Genomic DNA, 19,541 nt, shown 5'->3' on the forward strand with positions numbered 1-19,541 from the left:
AGTATTATAAAAATAATATGAAAATATTGCATAAGGTTGGAAGGATATCTCACATACACACATACATCTGAAAATAGACATTAAAAGAATATAGGCTGCAGCAGTGTTGGTAAAACCATAGCATGAATCAGCACAGTGTAACAATACTGAGTCCTTTGTTATTGATGGATGCCAATCTATATGACAAGCTGGAGTTCCCTCTTTCAATGGCTACAGAATGCCTGACTACTTGAAAAATACAGGGATTAAAATAATAACCTTGAAATTGGAAAGGTTTTACTTAAAAACAAACAAACAAACAAAACAAATAAAAACTACTTGGATGACTTTTTTTCCTTTTAAAATCGCCAACGAAGTAACTGAATTCTTACCCATACTATTAGCAATCAAAGTGAAATCCTGCAAGGGCAAATTCTTGGTCCAGTAAAAAGCACATCTGTCAATCACTATCGCGCCAACCTCCTTAGCTCTTACCGAGTTCCACATCCTGATCATCTGTGAGGACGAGAATGATGTTTGGACGAATATTCCTGCGATCCCTTTGAAACCTTCCTTTCAGACGCTGATTTAACAGGAAAGCTGAACTGTCATCCAGCAAGGATAAAACAGTCATTACAAATAATCCCACGGCAATGCTATGCTGTGCCATATTGCTCTGATTTTGCATGCTCTTCAAACAAAGGTGTGGGGATGTCTTCTATTTTCTCTTCAAAGGCAGGTCTGACAGAGCAAAAAAAGAAGCAAGTAGGTAAATGTGCATGCAACAAAAACCTCATGAAAAATGGGTTTAAGGAGGAAGACAACAGAGTTTCTTGCAATTACAATACAACCCTAATCACAGTGACACCCTTCTAAATCCATGGAAGTCAATAGGTTTAGAATGGTGTTGTTTTGTTTAGGATTGCAAGGTTAGACCTATAAATAATCCGAGTTTATAAAGTCTCCGCCATCTATTTGTACACACTAGAAGGGGGACATTCAGAGAGAAATTAAACATGAGAGTTATGTTTGTTTTACGCACACAGTATAAAGTGGAGGTCCCCAACATGGCGGATGTGGCCGCCATGGTACCCACCAATACCTTTCCTGGAGCCTGTCAAGTGTTTTTCACAAAGGGAGGAGCCACATGGGGCTCTTGCCCAGCTCATGTAAAAGGGATAGCCAGGCTAGATGCTATCAAAATTAAAACAGATACTGCCAGATGCAGGTTCCTTAGCTAGCTCAATAGGTATACCTATTTTGTGAGCATGCAAGAAAATATTTTTAAACACTATGTCCATTTTAAAAGGCATCTTGTGAAACAGAGCTTCTGCCTGAAATGCTGACGAGTTAGCTATCTGACTTATGCACAACCTCATTCCCTGACATTTGTGATTGGCTCTCCCTTCTGCAGCAGCCTTTTTGTAGTTGCACCCACCTCCCTGTGTCAAAATTCCAAAGGTGCCCCCAGGGTCAAAAAGGTTGGGGACTAAAGTGTGTGTGCAAAGTGTATGCTTGGAAACACGCAATGAATTTCTTGCAGATAGCAGTTGCTAGCACAAGTCTTAAGCGGTTGCTAGCATGTCTTAAAATGCTTTGAAAACAAGAATCTCTCCTTTAAATGCTCATTACAGCAAACAATTGTGCAGTATGCAATGCACACAACTGCTACATGTAGCATACTACACGTATGCTTCCCATGAAGAGTTTACCGATTGCAGCATTCAAACAAAATGTACCTTCAGCATGGAAATTTAACGTTAAGACCAAAATTATGTGAATTTCTACTTTTTGAAAACACTGAAAATCCTATGTCTATTTTATTTTGTTATACAGAAAAACTTATCTGGAATAACATATTCCATATTGAATACAGATTATAAAATAAAGTGAAATTGAATTAATTGATGGCTTAAATTGACATGCCCTAAATTGTCTGCAGAAACAATACCTTCGGCAGTAAAACACCCCAGTTAATCACCTAACGTTGCAGGAATGCAGCATCAGACTCACACCAAACAGATCCATTTCTTCTTCACACCACAACTGATTTTTTTCTTCCAGGGCACGTGGAACCCAGGATTAATTTAGTCCAGTATTACAAAACTAAATCTGAACTTCCTGACTATGTGGGTGGATATTCCGTGTTAGGTCAACATCGTTTGGGTCATTTTCTCAGGGCTTTGGGTTCATTTTAAGGAGGAGACAAACCACAGAGTTCCAGTCTTGAACATTTCAACAACTGCCAAACACATCTCCTATCTGCAACTACCCTCAACCAAGAGGCAGCAACTATCACTCCCTAACCCCATCCTCTTGCTGAGTAGACACTAGGGTTGCCTCCTTTTTAACTTGACAAATTGTGAACAGTCCAGTCATTCATCACATTGGTGAGCAAAAAGAAGTCCAACCACAAGGGTACACAAATCATTCTGAGGGAAACTTTAATATCTGACTCACTCAAGAGGATCACAGCTCAGTTTCGTTTTAACCCACTCTCTGCTAACTTATTTTGCCCTTTCTCTAGTCCACAGTGCTGTTTTGAGACTACCTAATTCATAACATGTTTGTACTCTGACAGGTTTGCTCTTCTATCTTTCAGTTACCCCTTTTCTGCAATTTCCCCACAGACCTACAGACCTCTCTGCTGATTCATTCCTTAGTTACCCTTTTGCTCTGTGTACTCTATGTACTTGTCTCTCTTGCCCGTGTACTCTCTTGTCTATGAAACACTGTACCACAATTCTCTCAGTACCACAAGCTCTCAACAACTCTCTCTCCCCCACCTCCAGCTCCATTGTTTGCTCGGCACCTCTCTCTCATCACCCCATGTCATCCCTGGACCCCACAGCACACACACCCTATGTCTTACCTCCCCTCTTTTCTCATTTTTCCTGTTCCCCTGCCCTTCTCTATACCCTCTCTCTCAGTTCTCTTTCCCCCTCTCTTCAGTCACTACGTTTGCTCTTTCCTCCCTGTACACTGCTCCATTTCCACTTCTCCTCACATAGAATTCATTTATTTATAGCCTGCTTTCTCCTCAATGGGGACCCAACACAGCTTACAGCATCTTTCACTTCCTCTGTTTTATCCTCATAACAACATGTGAGGTAGGTTAGATTGAGCCAAAGTGACTGGCCCGAGCGACTTTTCACAGCAGAGTGGGGATTTGAACAGGGGGCGTTAAGATCTTAGTCTGGCACTCTGACCACTATGCCACAGTGGTCTAAAACGCATGGTCGCTTTAGCCTCCTTTATTCCCTGTTTCAGCCGGGATTCAGCCAGGATCGAAAGCAGGTTCAGCGAAACGCATGTGTTCGATCCTGGCTGAATCCTGGTTGAAACAGGGAATAAAGGAGGCTAAAGCGACCATGCGTTTTTGCCCAGTGACTCTCAAAGGGCAACCACACACAATGCTTTCACTCTTTTAGCGATTCATATCAGAGGATTCTCAGACACAAATGAGTCGTGTATCATGGCTGGCTGGAGGTTCCTATCTCCACACAACCATGGGTCACATCTCCACTATCTCTCTTACCAAACTTAGATCAAAGGGTCATTGTGAAAATGAAATGGAGGGAGAATCATATATGTCACTATGAGCTCCTTGGAAGAAGGGTGAAGGGAAAATATAACAGTGAGACATAACAGTTTTTCTGTTGTTAAAGGCAAAGCCTCTAACATGTATTATGAATAGGGGGCAGGACTATGTCTAAGGCAAGAGTACTTTAATTAAAAGGTGTTGTATATGGCACAGATCCCCCCATGCCTTATTGCAACATGGAATTCCAGAAAGCTAGCGGTAATTTAGAGGTTACTGTCAGATTAGGAGACCTGTGTTCAAATCCTCACCAAGACATGACGTATACTGGGTGAACTGTCTCTTGAAGTAACGATGGCATACAACAATCTAATGGATAGTTTTCAGAACCACAAATGGAAGTTGTTTACCCACAAGTAGATTCACTGTGAAATGAACACAGATTGACACTAAAATGCACTTAAAGGCAAACTTGTAACAAGCCAATGTTCTTTGCATTGGGGAGATGAGGCAGAATAATATCAGGAAGAAGATATTTCAAGTGAATTTTCAGTTTCCCATCCCTACTCTTAAAAATTGGCCAACATGTGGGTGCATGCTCCTCCCTATCAGCACAGCTGTCATTCTGAGCTACTTATTGGAGGAAGTTGCCATAACGGATGTAAATAAGCAGGCTTCATTTCTGCAAGAAATCTTTTGGGGCCAAGTTTTTCAAGTTTCGCTCACTTACCCTATTCCTCGCTATGACATGGAATGCAGCATGAGCCAGATCGAGGGCAGGGCAGGCCAAGTTAATAAAAGGAGAATATTTAGGGCTGCCAACCTCCAGGTGGTTTTTTTCCCAATAAGAAACAACAGCATGAGGCATATATGCAATGTTAAAGTCTTATCTTTACTCTTGAGTAGACCACAAATTTTTACTCTTGAGTAGACCACAATTTTTACATGTAATTAATTCATTACACTCCTTTGCATGAAATAATATACAACTGATGGCTATGTACAAACAAGATTCAAAACACACGTATAATCAAATCTCTCCAAACACAATATGAAATAACTGCAAAACTTAATTCAGGAAAAATACTCGTATGGCTTAATTAAGGAGCACGGAGCCCCGTGCCCCTGCCAAGATGGTATGTCGAAAAGAGAAGACTTGGATAGAATCGGAGGAGTCCAACATCCAGACGCCACCTCTAGATTAGTGCGTATTTCACCAAAGAGACTGCTTCATCAGTAAGCTGGTCTCTGTATAATTTCATGGCAAATTGCCAACATGCAACGCAGTTTTCACAGCAAATTGCCAGTATTCAACCACTTCAAAGAGTGAGAAGCACCTCTACAAAAAATAACATTTTTTACTATAACATAAGTCCCTCTTGAATTATTATTATTAAAGGAGCATCAGAAAAGCAAATCATCATGCTTGCCATAAGATTCAGACCACCAAAACCTCAATGGGTTCACTTTCTTTGTCCTGAGGTTCAGTGGTCTCTGCTATGGATCCAATTTAATGCGGTTGGTGGCAAACCACCGTCAGCTGCAGTCACACACCTAGTGCATGAGTCAGGTTATTTCATTTAAAGGAACAGCCATTCAGCATGCCAATAGTACTTTCATTCTATTTTGATTAATTTGGAAAGTTGTTGTTTACAAAATTATTATTTACAATCTTCTCAACGGGGATGAGGATACCCTTAAGGAGTTTTAAGGAAATTCTTAAGGAGTTCTAAAGAAATTTAAGGAAAACCAGAAGGAAGTTAAAGGAAAGTTAGAGAAAACATGACGTCAAAATCAGTGTTCAGGTGGTAGCTGGAGATCTCCTGCTATTACAACTGATCTCTAGCCAATAGAGATCAGTTCAGCTAGAGAAAATGGCCACTTTGGCCACTGGACTCTATGGCGTTGAAGTTCCTCCCCTCTCCAAGACCTGCCCTCATCAGGCTCCGCCCCCAAAACTCAAAGTATTTCCCAACCCGAAGCTGGCAACCCTAAGAAAATTAGAGGAGTGGCAAGAGACCCCAGCCCTCCATTACCCATTCCTGCTTTATTGTAACCACGCAGAAGTACCCCAGTTCTCTTAAAAATATCCAGGGGGAGGTAAGGAGGAAGCCAGCAAAAAGGAAAAGCTAGTTGTTCCTCCACCCCCTATAACCATGTCTGAAATGTTCCAAGCGACCCTGACACTGTGTCACTAATTTAGTGGGATCCTGGATTGTCATGGAGGGAAGGCTGCATAGCTTAATCAGTACTTGGATGAGACACTGCCAAAGACGACTCTGCAGAGGAAGGCAATGGCTAACCAACTCTGCTTCTCACTTGCCTCGAAAGCCGCTTCCTGGGGCTGCCATAAATTGGCTGTGACTTGATGGCACTTACATACATAGATTATCATACATATTACAGACATAGACTGGGGAGGAGCTGTGGCTCAGTAGTAGAGCATCTGCTTGGCATGCAAAAGGTCCCAGATTCAATCCCTGGCATCTCCAGTTAAAGGGACTAGGCAAGTAGGTGATGTGAAAGACCTCTGCCTGAGACCCTGGAGAGCCATTGCCGGTCTGACTTTGATGAACCAAGGGTCTGATTCAGTATAAGGCAGCTTCATGTATATCATGAAGCTTTGGCTTGGATCCAAATGTAATGTTCACTGGGGAAGTGATTTTCATCAGCAGAACAGTACTTCCCTGTTCCCCAAAATGCTGCCCCAAAATGGACTCTAAGGGCAACTTGGCAGTCTGCAGTGGAAGGGGAGAGATGGGGAAGAACCATATCACCTTCCACGGGCAGAAATCTACTGCAAGGTCCAACCTTTTTTTGCTGTATAAAGCATTTTATTCTCAATCTAAGACATTTGGGACTAGCCATTGGAAATTTTCAGATTCCCCTGGATCGTGATTTGAGAAATTATTTAGTACCATTATTTTATAACAGTCATACATATCAGCAAAGATATGGGTTGAAGGATTGTAAAGAACATAACTTTTTTTTACACTGACATAAAAATTGGAGTGCCATGTCTGTATCATTCCTTGTATTTCCTGTCTTGTAACAGACTTAGAAGGGCATAACCCTGCTTCGGATTGCACAGTATGGCTTCTATTTTTTATTTTCCATTATTAACAGAATATAGCTCTCAAGCAAGTTCCAATTATAGATACAGAGTGGTACAGTGGTTAAGAGCAGTGGACTTTAATCTGGAGAACTGGGTTTGATTCCCCACTCCTACATATGAAGCCTGCTGGGTGACCTTGGGCTAGTCACAGTTCTCTGCTAGCGCTCTCAGCCCCACCTACCTCACCGGGTATCTGTCATGGGGAAAGGAAGGGAAGGTGATTGTAAGCTAGTCTGAGACTCCTTAAAAGTAGAGAAAACCAACTCTTCTTCTTCTATTAATACTAAGAACTATAGACCATTGAGCATGTCATTTGAAACACTGCAATGGGTTATAACAAGACCATGAGGAGTTATTTAAATTTATGATAGAAAAATAGAAATCCATTGAACAGATGCACAGGGTAGACTTTTTGCCTTTATTAAAAGTTTCCAGGAATGGAAGATGTGCTGCAACAAAAGTTAAACAAAACCTCCACATACAGAGTTTATCTATTATTAGTAGGCTTTGAAGTTTAAATTAATATATGATTTGTTCAGTTTCATAATTATTCCTTGCAATTTTCCATCCAAAAGAAATGTTCTTATCATAATAAGAGGGAAAACTCTGAAGGAATTGCACTGGGCATATCAAGTTCCAAGGAATTCACAAGTCCGTTTTTTACTCATTCCTGATACATTAGTTTCCTCTAGGCCAACAGAACCTGGAAGCTAAGCAGGTTCGCCCCTTGTCAGTACTTTGAAGGAAGACCACCAAAGAAGACCCGGGTTGCTATGCAGAAGAAGGCAGCGCCAAATCACCTCTGCTTATTTCTTGCCTTGAAAACCCCATAGTCTCCATGAGTTGGTTGCAACTTAACGGCACACAATTATGATTATTAGTTCAAGAAACTAGCCCTACTAATTTGAAGGGAATCAATCAAAGGTTACACAAGAGGGAAACCACTTTTTGTGAGGACCAGAAGTGGCTGAGTAGGGGGGAAAAAGATAAATCCTAGCCCAGCAGCCTTTGCTTAGTGAAATGAAGCCGGCATTCTGTTTAGAAAGCAACAGCAGAAAGCTCTTTCCCTTTCCTGGTAGATTATTTCACAGCAATGTTATCAGTGCATCTCTGCCAGAGACTCCTTTGGCTCAGATCAGCCTTGATTAAAAAGGTTCTCAAGCTGTGACAGAACTCTTGGTCTGGGGAATTATGATCAAGCTTTCATATACTTGCAGAGGAGGGAAAAGCAGCATTAAATTGCTACAGTGAACTGGAAGCGATTTCGCTGAAGACCACTACAAGATCGATGTTGCTTTTCTTGACATGAGTGCTCTGATAGAGCTGGTGGGGGGGGGGGGAGAATCAGTTTCATCACCTACTCCAACAAGCCCCTTTGGGGACAACACCTCACTTTGACATCACCATTGGCACAACCTAAACACTTAAGAGAGGAAGAATTTGCTAGTGAAAGAAAGAAAACTTCCAGGTAAGTACTAGCAGTACAGGCTAAATTCATACTGAAAAACAGTGCCAGGCCTTATGTTTTGTTTGGATCAGAACATTAAGTAACATCTGATATGAGTCTGAACTGTATCGCAAGTGGTGGCATGCTAGATTCTGGCTCTTTTATTTATTTATTTAAATTTTAAAACATTTGCATCCCACCTTTCTACCCAATTAAGGCCATCAAGGAGACATGTTAAAGACATGTTAAAATCAACTTTAAAACAATACGCATTATGAAACCAGCAACCAAAACCAACAGAAAGGCCAATAAGGAAACACCACACAAAACAAAACAAGTCTTCACCTGCTGAAGCAAAACAGTGATAGAGGGGGACCGAGTGGAAACTGGTGGGCCACTGTGTGAGACAGGATACTGGACTAGATGGACCACTGGTCTGATCCAGAAGGCCTCTTCTTATGACAGATGAATCTCCCTGGAAAGGGAATTCCACAGTTGTGGTGCCATGATGGAGAAGGTCCTTTCTTGGGTTGCCACCCATCATTCCTAAGATGATGGAAGCCCCTGTATCAGGGCCCCTATAGATTACATCAATGTTCAGGTAGGTTCATATGGAAGTAGGCAGCCCTTAAAGTATGTTATTCGTAAGCCATGTAGGGCTTCAAAAGTCAATTACTGCAAGAGTCAGTGCCTTACTAAAGAAGCTTTCTAGCAAACAGAAGGCATCCTAAGGAACGTAGTTTGTTTCTAGATATTATCAGGCAAAATGTCATGCATGCAAGTTTGCTTGTGAGCAGGCACCCCAACCTGCTTTTTCAAGCAGGAAATGTGCCCCTTGTTGCATCTTTTTTTTTAATCTCACCATGCCTTTAAAGATCTTAGTATATTTTTGAGGCACACACAGAAGAAGAAGAACAGAGGAAAAACTAGACGTGACACAAGAATAAAACTTCTCTATTCTACAGCCACAGACAAACATGGCTATCCATCCCAAATGTAACAGAGGGGCACTGGTCCAGAATACCCCTCATTACTTCCTTCCAGTGAAACTTTCGGAATCAACAATGAACACAGCAAACATCACATCAGATTCACAGCAAAGAAGGTAGGCCAGTTTAGACCTCAGAGCTGAGATGGTGAAACAATGTACTGCTCAGCTCCATTTTACCCAGAAGATGCAGGATTATCAGCCCTTGGCCAGGCAGTCAAACTTGTAAAGCAACTTTCACAACAGCCCAGAGAGTCCAAACTGATATTAAGAGTGTCCAGATTATAAAGTGAAGAGGAGACCCATAGCTATAAGCTTTCTGGTTGACCCACCGCTCCAGAAGATGATGCCAATGAACTGGTAAGACCAGTCTCTCTGTGGGTCAGGCAGAGAGGGCTGGCAGCAAGAGATAAGACTCTGAACTTGTTTATTCTCCCTGGCCTTCATAGTGGAAGCCACCGGAGGGAGGTTTTTGGGGTGGAGCCTGAGGAGGGTGGGGTTTGGGGATGGGAGGGACTTCAATGCCACAGAGTCCAATTACCAAAGTGGCCATTTTCTCCAGGTGAACTGATCTCTATCTGCTGGAGATCAGTTGAAATAGCAGGAGATCTCCTGCTAGTACCTGGAGGTTAGTAAATCCCTAAGGAAATAATTTCAGTACACAGCCACTAATCGTTTTAACTTATGCAAATTTACTTATATTTTTTCACAATATGCACATGTATATGCGTAGCACTCTTCTCACTAAAGTTCTGAGAAGAAATAGAGACTATGGGTCATGCCTGTGAACTGCAAGGCTGCAGTCAGAAATGAATAAGGGCACAGACTGATGAAGCGAAGTTTACTCTGCGAAACAAGGATAAGACAACCGGGAACTTGTAACCATATTTTGTGCCATAATTACCATAACAACAACAACGGGAAGTTACAGAAGCTAGCGTTTGAAACCGGTTTACCAGCAGGAACGGGATTGGAGCCACCGGATTGGTTTACGCGGGATCAGCTGACCGCGATTGGAAACAATCTTGATTTATACTGCCTGAGTTGTGGCGAATTGAAATATATCCAATAAGACTTTGCGACCCGACTGCTGGTTGTAAGAATGATTCCCCCGGGGGGTTGTATGTTCTGAGATGAATGTATTATTTGAAGAAAATTGTTTATGTACATAGAGTTTTAAGCCTATAATTTTCAACACGTTTAGGCTATTTGCAGCTCAGAACTTTAGTGAGAAGAGTGCTACGAATATACATGTGCATATTGTGAAAAAATATAAGTAAATTTGCATAAGTTAAAACGATTAGTGGCTGTGTACTGAAATTATTTCCTTAGGGATTTACTACCTTTGTATCAGTACCTGGAGGTTGGCAACCCTAGGCAGAGGGTGAAGCACTTTGGAAGCTTAAGGGTAGTTCTGATTTCAAACTCCACTGATTTGACTAGTTCTGTTTCGTTTTTGATTTTATTGTGAACCGCCTTAATGAGGAGTGGTAGAGGTGGATGATAAATGGTCTTAGAAATTAATTCAGGCAGATCCCCTACATGCAGGGGACTCAAGTGTGCAGGAATTTACCTGTTTCATCTAGTGTTTGGTAGTACAGATTGACACATTATGTAATTGAGAACTCTGCCTTGTTCACACAAGATCTTTTCACATTCAGTTGTGAAGCTGCCTTATACTGAATCAGACCCTTGGTCCATCAAGGTAAGTATTGTCTACTCAGACTGGCAGCAGCTCTCCAGGGTCTCAGGCTGAGGTCTTTCACATCACCTACTTGCCTAGTCCCTTTAACTGGAGATGCAATTAGTATTTACCCTAGACAGAGAATGCATGCGTAAAACCACTATCCCTACGCAGACTTTAAAAATCTCATGCACTGTACATTCAGAGTGCAGCAGGATTGTCCCACTCGTCCCATTCTCACTGTCCTCGGTTCAGCCAAATGTCTGCAGGGAGCCCTATGTGCTACAAGTACACACAAATAGCATAAATAATATATGTCGATTAGGAAAGCAGAATTCCCAGCTACCTGGATAAACTACAAGCATCTCCTTGTATGCACAAAGTGGTTTACTACAAACAATTGGCTGAATGCATGTGAGGAGGCAAGGCCAGCAGGCAGAACTCCACTCCTTCCATGTGTGTGCTCCACGTACAATTTTTAATGCCTGTATGGCACTATTCTTACGACTGTATACATGTTCATTCATTGTGCGTACCAAAGTACATGCAATCTGGATTTTTGAGGCTACTGATCCCCGATACAAAATCTGTCTGAATGTCATCCACATAAGCAATTGTATGCACAGTACAGCATAATGTATGAAAGGCCATATAGTGAAATAGATGTGCCTGTTAATGCTACTCCCCAGAAGCAATATCTATGTAGGAAACCCATAGTGCGCAAAACAGCCCTGTTCCTTGGGTCATGAACAGAATTTTGTTCGTAATGGGAAGAATCCTAGAGTTGGAAGGGACCACCAGGGTCATCTAGTCCAACCCCCTGCACAGTGCAGGAAATTCACAACTACCTCCCCCACACACACCCAATGACCCATACTCCATGCCCAGAAGATGGCCAAGATGCCCTCCCTCTCATGATCTACCTAAGGTCATAGAATCAGCATTGCTGGCAGATGGCCATCTAACCTCTTCTTAAAAGCCTCCAGGGAAGGAGAGCTCACCACCTCCCGAGGAAGCCTGTTCCACTGCTCTAACAGTTAGAAAACTGAGGAACTGCTCTAACAGTTAGAAAATTCTTCCTAATGTTTAGATGGAAACTATTTTGCTTTGTCCTGTGCATGAAGCAGGTTTTCTGACAGCTTCACATGCTTCCTCCCTCTTTCCCTCATGTACTTTTGCCAAGACTGGAGTTAGCTGAAGATTAATGCCCATACCACATCAGCTGGAGCCAGTGTGGAAGAGTGGTTAGAGGGGTGGACTAGGATCTGAGAGACCCAGATTGAAATCCTCACTCCGCCCTGCAGCATTCCTGGTGACCTTTGGCCAGTCACACACTCTCTGCCTTCTCTGCTTCAGTTGTAAGGATCAATTAAGAAAAAGAGTTGGTTTTTATATGCCGACTTTCTCTACCAGTTAAGGAAGAATCCAACCAGATTACAATCACCTTCCCCTCCCCACCACAGACACCCTGTGAGGTAGGTGGGCCGGAGACAGTGTGACTAGCCCAAGGTCACCCAGCTGGCATCATGTGTAGGAGTGGGGAAACAAATCCAGTTCACCAGATTAGCCTCCGCCGCTCATGTGAAGGAGTGGGGAATCAAACCCGGTTCTCCAGATCAGACTCCACCACTCCAAACTACCGCTCTTAACCATTACACCACATTGGTGTAGGAAGAACAATGCATGCTGCCCTGCGCTCCTTGGAAGAAGGATAAGATATTAATGTACTAGAGGGGTACAAGATTTCCATGTTCTGTTAATCATGCCATTCAAATTAATGAACTTCCATCTTCAGTCTTGATTTATTACACAGCTGGAAGAAGGAGAAATGTGAACAATGAAGAATTAATCAGTTTGTTCCTGCCATGAACAACTTTGTTTGTTCGTGATATCAGAGAATTTTCCACATTAGTCAGTTGCAGCCAAAACAAAGGCTTGATCCAAAGGGCCATTTCTGTGCATGGAGGCTGATTTCCCCCTCTCATTGCAGCAACTGACTAGGGCCCCCATGATGTACCTTCAAGCCACTGATGCAAGAGAGCTTCATTTCAGGAGGACCAAAAAACTGCTGTGAAGAGAGGAAGGGTCAGGAACATCACCGATTAGGCACCATGCCTCCAAGCGAAAGAGTTTTATGACACCTTAAAGACTAGGAAATTTACCGGTATTGGGGCATAAGGCTTCATGAAAACAGAACCCATTTCAATTATGAACTTCATGCACAGGACAAAGCAAATTCTAGCTCACAAAAGCTAAGGCTACAATATTTAGAGTATTTATATGGCCTGCACTTCTCCTGACATAGTTAAGACCCAAGTCAAAATCACAGCTGAGTCCTTGCCAATTATTAAGTGAACTTGGCAAAGTAGGATCTTCTCACAGCAACAAATACAATGCAAAAAAATCACCTATTAAGATCACTAAAACAAGTAATTATCACAGACAGCTATTAAAGAACCATATGACTTCGTTATTTTTATATTATAAGTATATCCTTTAAAATACAGAGGGCTTGCTTTTCTTCTTCATTCATTATTAGTTAGCTTTTTCAAAAGAAAAATATGAAAGTCAAATGATGCTATGTGACCTTCATGGCTTTGTTTACCAATGTCTTTCTTTCAACCATTATCACTATTATTAACTTTGCCTTGAATCTCTGTTGCCTTTAAAATAAAATTGCAAGCCGATTGAGGCAGATTTCACATTTTTGATAAAATACTTGTCTGTGGAATTTCTTGTTCAAGGACTAGAGTAGCAAATGTACGTTATTTCTCAAATGGTTTTACTTACAGTTTCTTATGGATGTTTACAGCTGTAAAATTACAGTTATTTGTGAGAGCATAAAGCGATGTGTTCGCTTTCAAACATCTTTAACCAAAATAATTACTTTCCAGCTTACCTTCCCTACACAGATGTTTAAACTATTTCCACACATTACTTCTCTGTCATTATCAAAATAAGTACTCTTCATAAGTACCTTTTGCAAAGAACTGAAAGCCTGCAATCAGAATGTGTTTTGCACATAATAACTAGGTAGGCCTGGAAGAATTTTTTTATGAAATAACCTATTTGCTCCTGAAATGTGTGTTTGAATGTGGCAGAGACACGCTGCTGCTAACGCCACATTAGCTGTGAAACCTAATTAACAGCTCAACATTTCTCATCGAAGTGGCACTGGAAGAGGTATCTGCATTCAGAGTGGTCAAGAGACCATCCTAGAGTAAAATGATCACTGCTAAGTTATTTCCAATTATTGGCTCTCAATTACTGAGAGCCAGCATGGTGCAGTGGTTAAGAGAAGTGGTTAGGAGCAGTGGACTCTAATCCAGAGAACCGGGTTTGATTCCCCACTCCTCCACATGAGCGCTGGACTCTAATCTGGACAACTGGGTTGGTTTCCCCACTCTTACACATGAAGCCAGCTGGGTGACCTTGGGCTACTCACAGCTTTCTTAGAGCTCTCTCAGCCCCATCTACCTCACAGGGTGTCTGGGGAAGAGAAGGTGATTGTAAGCCGGTTTGATTCTTCCTTAAGTGGTAGAGAAAGTAGGCATATAAAAATCAACCTTCTTCCTCTTCTTCTTCAGTAAACTTGGTGAAAGTAGGATTGTGTGGAGGCACACCAAAAAAAGCAAGGGACAATTCACATTAGTAAAACTGCCAAGCATGTTGAACAGATCCATGGCACCCCTTGGCAAGTGGCAAAGTGCTGGTATAATTGCTCTTCAGCATATCAGACATGCCATTCAACTCACGTCATACTGAGCCGCTGCTTAACTCATTTCTGGAAAATCAGTCTTCTAGACTATTGTTGGCATGGTGGCCATTGTTTACATCAACCTCAATCTTCCTCTGGCACCCAAAGTGGTGGCCCTATGCAATGATCCACCAGAGATACAGAAAGCTGCTCAGCGCACTCAAAAAGCCCTACTTAACTTGGCACAAGACAGACTCTTGGGAATGCTACTGATGCCAGAACAGTACAAGCAGCAGCTGCCACATCAGATATCCTGAGATTGCCACTCCATTCCCGCCCCCCACAGCAAATGGTGAGGCAAAGGGTTGGGGGTTTGCCAGTGGGCTGTGGAAGGAAGCCAGCATGCCTTAGCATGCCTGTGTGACATGGGGTGGTGGCACATGAGGTGGCTGATTTAAGGCACTATCACATCGCCACCTGCCTCTTTGACCTCCCTCCAGATATGGCACCCAACATTCTTCCCAACTTTTCAGAAAAGGCACAAGCTGGTCCATTTTTGGAGCCTAGCAGGAAATTTTTGCCTTTCTGGCTCATTTGGGCACAAGCTGGGTGGTGGTGTAGTTCCACCTACTTCACTATGAAGATCATGAGAATGGACTTTCCCAGGCCCTAGTGGATTGGGTGCCTTTTTTTTTTTTTTGGCCATCAAGTCACAGCTGACTTATAGCAACCTCATAGGATTTTCAAGGCAAGAGACCATCAGAGGTGGTTTGCCATTGCCAGTCTTCGCATTACGTCCCTGGTCTCCCATCCAAATACCTGTGAGGCTTGATGTTTCCTTGTTAATGTGCAAGGCCGACCAGGATTCCAGGAGTCTGCTTTTAATAAGAACTGGTTGAACCATGCTAAACTCTGCAACTGGCTCCAGTGTAGTGGTGGCTTGTAAGCGCCAGCCTCTTACTAAAAGAATTTTCTGAAAAGAATGTCAGGGCTTTAGATTCATAGGCTAGCACTGGGTAGTACTGATTCCACTTAAAACAATGGAAGTGTGTACAGAAACAAGTTATGGAAACAACACGATGCCTAAGAGGAAATCCGCTTTGAAACTCCTTAAAGCAGAGAAAAGCAGGGTATAAAAACCAACTCTTCTTCCTTCCATTATGGAACCATTTCCATACTGATCTCTCTGGTGAGGAACATTAACCATGGTATGTTCTGAGGTGTGCAAGATTCTCTCTCATGTCACATGGACACTAGCAAGGCCCCTTTGTCCTATGAAAACAAAGAATCCATCTAAGATGTCCAATATTGTTTGGCAATGGGAGACCATGGTAATTGTAGAGCAGTTCAACCACAGAACTCTGTATTTCAGGAGAACCTGCCAGCCACCCCTACTGATATCAACAAACAGCCACTAACAAATTTCTAAGGAACCAACGTTCCAAAGAACAGCTTGAAAAACTAATCAGAGGTTGTAACTAGACTAGAGGGATCCCTATTAAATATCGTAAGAACTGAGTAAGGCTCTTAAAAATGGTTATTCATTTCAGGGACATTTCAGTAGTGTTGAAAAGTTCCTCTCTACCTATTTATTTTGGAAATGCTTGCAAAAAAATGTTTGCCTAATTGTTGCTTTTTCCTCCTCTGGTGACTTTCTTTGCCTTAGTGATGTCATCAGACAACCAAGGCAGACTGGCTACGTAGTGTTGTGATGTTATCCCATCCACTACATGATCCTCAACTAGCTGGGTTGGCCCATAAGACTAACCCAAGAAACAACAGCGGAGGTAACAATAAATAGCAGTGGAGATAACGATGTCATTGAACAAGATCGAAGAAAGTGTGGCCATTCTCGCAAGCAAGCATTTTAGATTTTTTTCTTTATGCCAACCAATTAAATAGCTATTTTCAAAAACTGACACCAAGCAGAATTTCAGAATTCTATTTATATTGTATTGGTAATATAAATAATTGTCCTGCAGAAATCAAGTGCTCTTTCCAGGATGTCCAGAACACCACCACCACCACCTCTTCTGTCAACTTAGCTGCACAGCTGTTGGACTCTTACGTACTAGTGACCCAGCTAGCCATGTTTACATGTTATCCCAACTGCATTTGGTGGATTCAGAAATTTTTTGACATATGTATGGGAGCCTAGTGGAAAGCTAGCCAGGGGTATCATACTTCATGGGAGCGTCATAACTGAGGACACATTTGCTGGTTTCTATGATTCGAGGCAACTACTTTAGAAAGAATAAGGCAAAGCAAAGTATAGGTAAGGAAACAGGAGAAGGGTAAACAGATGACATGACTTGGCGCTATAGTTCAGTGCTATGGACATAAAGGTGTACTAGGCACTGAAAACTTATTGCTACTACTAGAAATTTACACTGCAATTCTACTTCTAAATCCACTGGAGTAAGGGGGCTTAGAAGGGTACAACTTCGGATTGCACTATTAAAAATATTTATCATACATATATTGACTGCATCATTAAATGTGATATTCCCCATTCTAGCAGCAAATAAACCATGTCCCCCATGCAAGGGAGGAGAGGGGAGAGATTTGGAGCTTGCTATTTTATTTTTGGCTTTGATTGAAAATGTTTTAAACTATTTATTGTAAGCTGCCTTGAACCACAGGAAAGGTGGGATATAAGTGTTATAGTAAATAACTCTATGGTTAACTCTGTGGTACAAAATTAAACATTTTTTACTTCACAGTGCATTAGACAGGAGTATAAAAGCAGATTTCCATAATGATTTCCCTCACCCCCTTTCACAGATCAGTACACCAAAACACAAATTGTACAATTTTCGGTAGACACTAGGGGCTGCCATCCTATGCCTCCCTAATTGGTTGCAAGTCCCATTTAATTCAGTGGTAATAACTGCAAAATTAAGGTTGTTTGGGATAGAGATCCAAGGGAAATATGATTTAGTTAGTGGCCTAAACACAGAAGGAAAACAGGTCATCAATACATTAGGAAATATAGCCTGCCCTAGCACACAGCAGCTCACACCTGTTAAGAGGTGCAGAGCAGCTGTAGGTTTTCAGCAGGTGTGCTACCAGAGTGGACTAAATCACATTTTGTAATCATAATGATGGAAATTTCATGCTGAGAATTAATTCCTTAGCAACCATTCAGGTAAAACAGTGGTCACTAGTTTTTGTGTTTTCCAACTAAGCTAACCCTCCCACTCCACCCTGCAAAGGTTGCATATTGCATTTTTCCCAACTCAGTATACAATTTCAGTTCACCATTTCATTGGATGGCTCCTTGGGTGCCCACAAACAGGAATGGAAGCTCATCTTTCAAAATCTGTTCTTCACACTGTAGCTTTTATAGGCGGGCTTCTTTTTCCTGTTTGAGAGATGAATGGCGCAGTCCTATGCAGTTACTCTAGTCTAAGCCCACTGAAATCCATGGGCTTATACTGGAGCAACTCTGCATAGGACTGCACTGTAATCCTAAAGTAAGACAAAAATAAACCTCCCCCGCCAAGCCATTGCTAACCTTGACAGCTGAAGGTTATCCCAACAGCACAAATGTGCATACCTTAGGCAGTCGGAAAAAGAAAAAAAAATTATACCCTTTGTGCGAGTGTCTGAGTTTTCATCAGAAGAGAAGAAACTGTTCTAGGTACTTATTTGAACATTAAATTACATATCTAGGCATGTGGGTAGATACGAATTACTGCAGACTGCAGGTAATAAAAGTTGCCAACCAACATTCACATTCCTCACCCTTATAGGTGGGAACATGTCTTCCTTCCTAATATTCTCCCTACATATAATATCTTTACTATCATAAGACTTTTTTCATTTAAATTTAAAACCCTGAGCAATGAAGACTACAATCTTAAGTAGACATTCTGGAACAAATATTAACTGACAAACATGGGATTTACTTACAAGTGAACCTGACTGGGAGACTTTTTGTTCTTAAATACCAAAGTTATAGGGCCCCTTTGTTATATCTCAGCAGAATGGGAAAAGCTCATCCCTCTCTACTCAAGCCAAAAGACCTCAGGATTTCTTCCAGTAGTGCCTTAAATTCACCCTTAAAAAATGAAAAACCATGAATGCTAACTCTGCTGCTAAAACAGGCTACTAAGGTTTCTACACTCCATGCATACATAAGGCACATTGGGAAACCAGTTTCCATCATAAAGCTATCTAATGGAGCTAAACGGTTCTGAAATAAGTGATCATACTTCTAATGAGGCTGCAAGGGTTTGTATTTAAAAGACAATCTTAAAAAAATTAGGATGATCCATTTTAAAAAACACAACTTTGTGGGTGTAAAGTGCCCTCAAGTCTCAGCTCACTCATGGCAACCCCTCATGGGGTGGTTTTCAAGGCAAGAGTGGAAAGAGGAGGTTTGCCATTGCCTGCCTCTGCATAGCAACCCCTGACTTCCTTGGTGGTCTCCCACCCAAATATTAACCAGGTCGGACCCTGCTTAGCTTCACTAGATCTGGTCAAACTGTGCTAGCCTGGGCCAGCCAGGTCAGCGCCTAACAACTTGAGGTCATTGTTTCTGGCCAATTCCCATCCCATCCCATGTGTCTGCATTCGTGGCAAAGGGCACACAAGCAGAGCAGCCTTTCACACCTTCGAGCAAGTCTAACCAATGGGTTCTTCCTCCCCCCCAATTCACGATCCGGATCAAAGTGGCAGCCGCTTATGAAAGCGCAAGTTCCCAGGCAGAAAGCAAAACCGCTTGCAAGCTGCCATAGCCCTTCGCGGAGCCGGGACACGGGACACCGCTGCCGACTCTCCCGCTACCTCGACGACGATCCCGCCGCTATAAAAACCCGCGCGCGTGGAAGCGCAGATCCGTGAAGAGGACCTCAACTCGCTGCTTGTCCGCACATCGTCCTCCGGCGGGTCTGAGGACGCGCCTGCCTCTCCACCCCGAGTCCCGGGGCGAACCCACTCTCGGGTCCAACCGCACGGGCAGGACTTTCCCCGCCGCCGCCAGCCCCACCTTCGGCCCCGGGTCACCCAGCCCCCAAGGGCACGTGCGAGGCAGACCCGCCAAGCGGGCATGGCTTGGACGGGCTCTCCCCCCACCCCGGCGCCCC

At 42.5% G+C, this 19,541-nt stretch overlaps 1 protein-coding gene across 2 annotated transcripts in view; it reads right to left on the minus strand.

Annotated features, from left to right (window-relative positions):
- Positions 1–715, minus strand: part of SULF2 (sulfatase 2) — a 130,425-nt gene extending 129,710 nt beyond the window's left edge. For both annotated transcript variants that reach the window (XM_056867449.1, XM_056867450.1), the window contains exon 1: positions 475–715. In XM_056867449.1, the coding sequence (XP_056723427.1) occupies positions 475–667 (193 nt within the window). In that variant the 5' untranslated portion in view covers positions 668–715. The remainder of the gene's footprint in view (positions 1–474) is intronic.
- Positions 716–19,541: the final 18,826 nt, after the last annotated feature.

This window comes from Euleptes europaea, chromosome 2 (assembly GCF_029931775.1).
Source record: "Euleptes europaea isolate rEulEur1 chromosome 2, rEulEur1.hap1, whole genome shotgun sequence".
NCBI lineage: Eukaryota > Metazoa > Chordata > Lepidosauria > Squamata > Sphaerodactylidae > Euleptes > Euleptes europaea.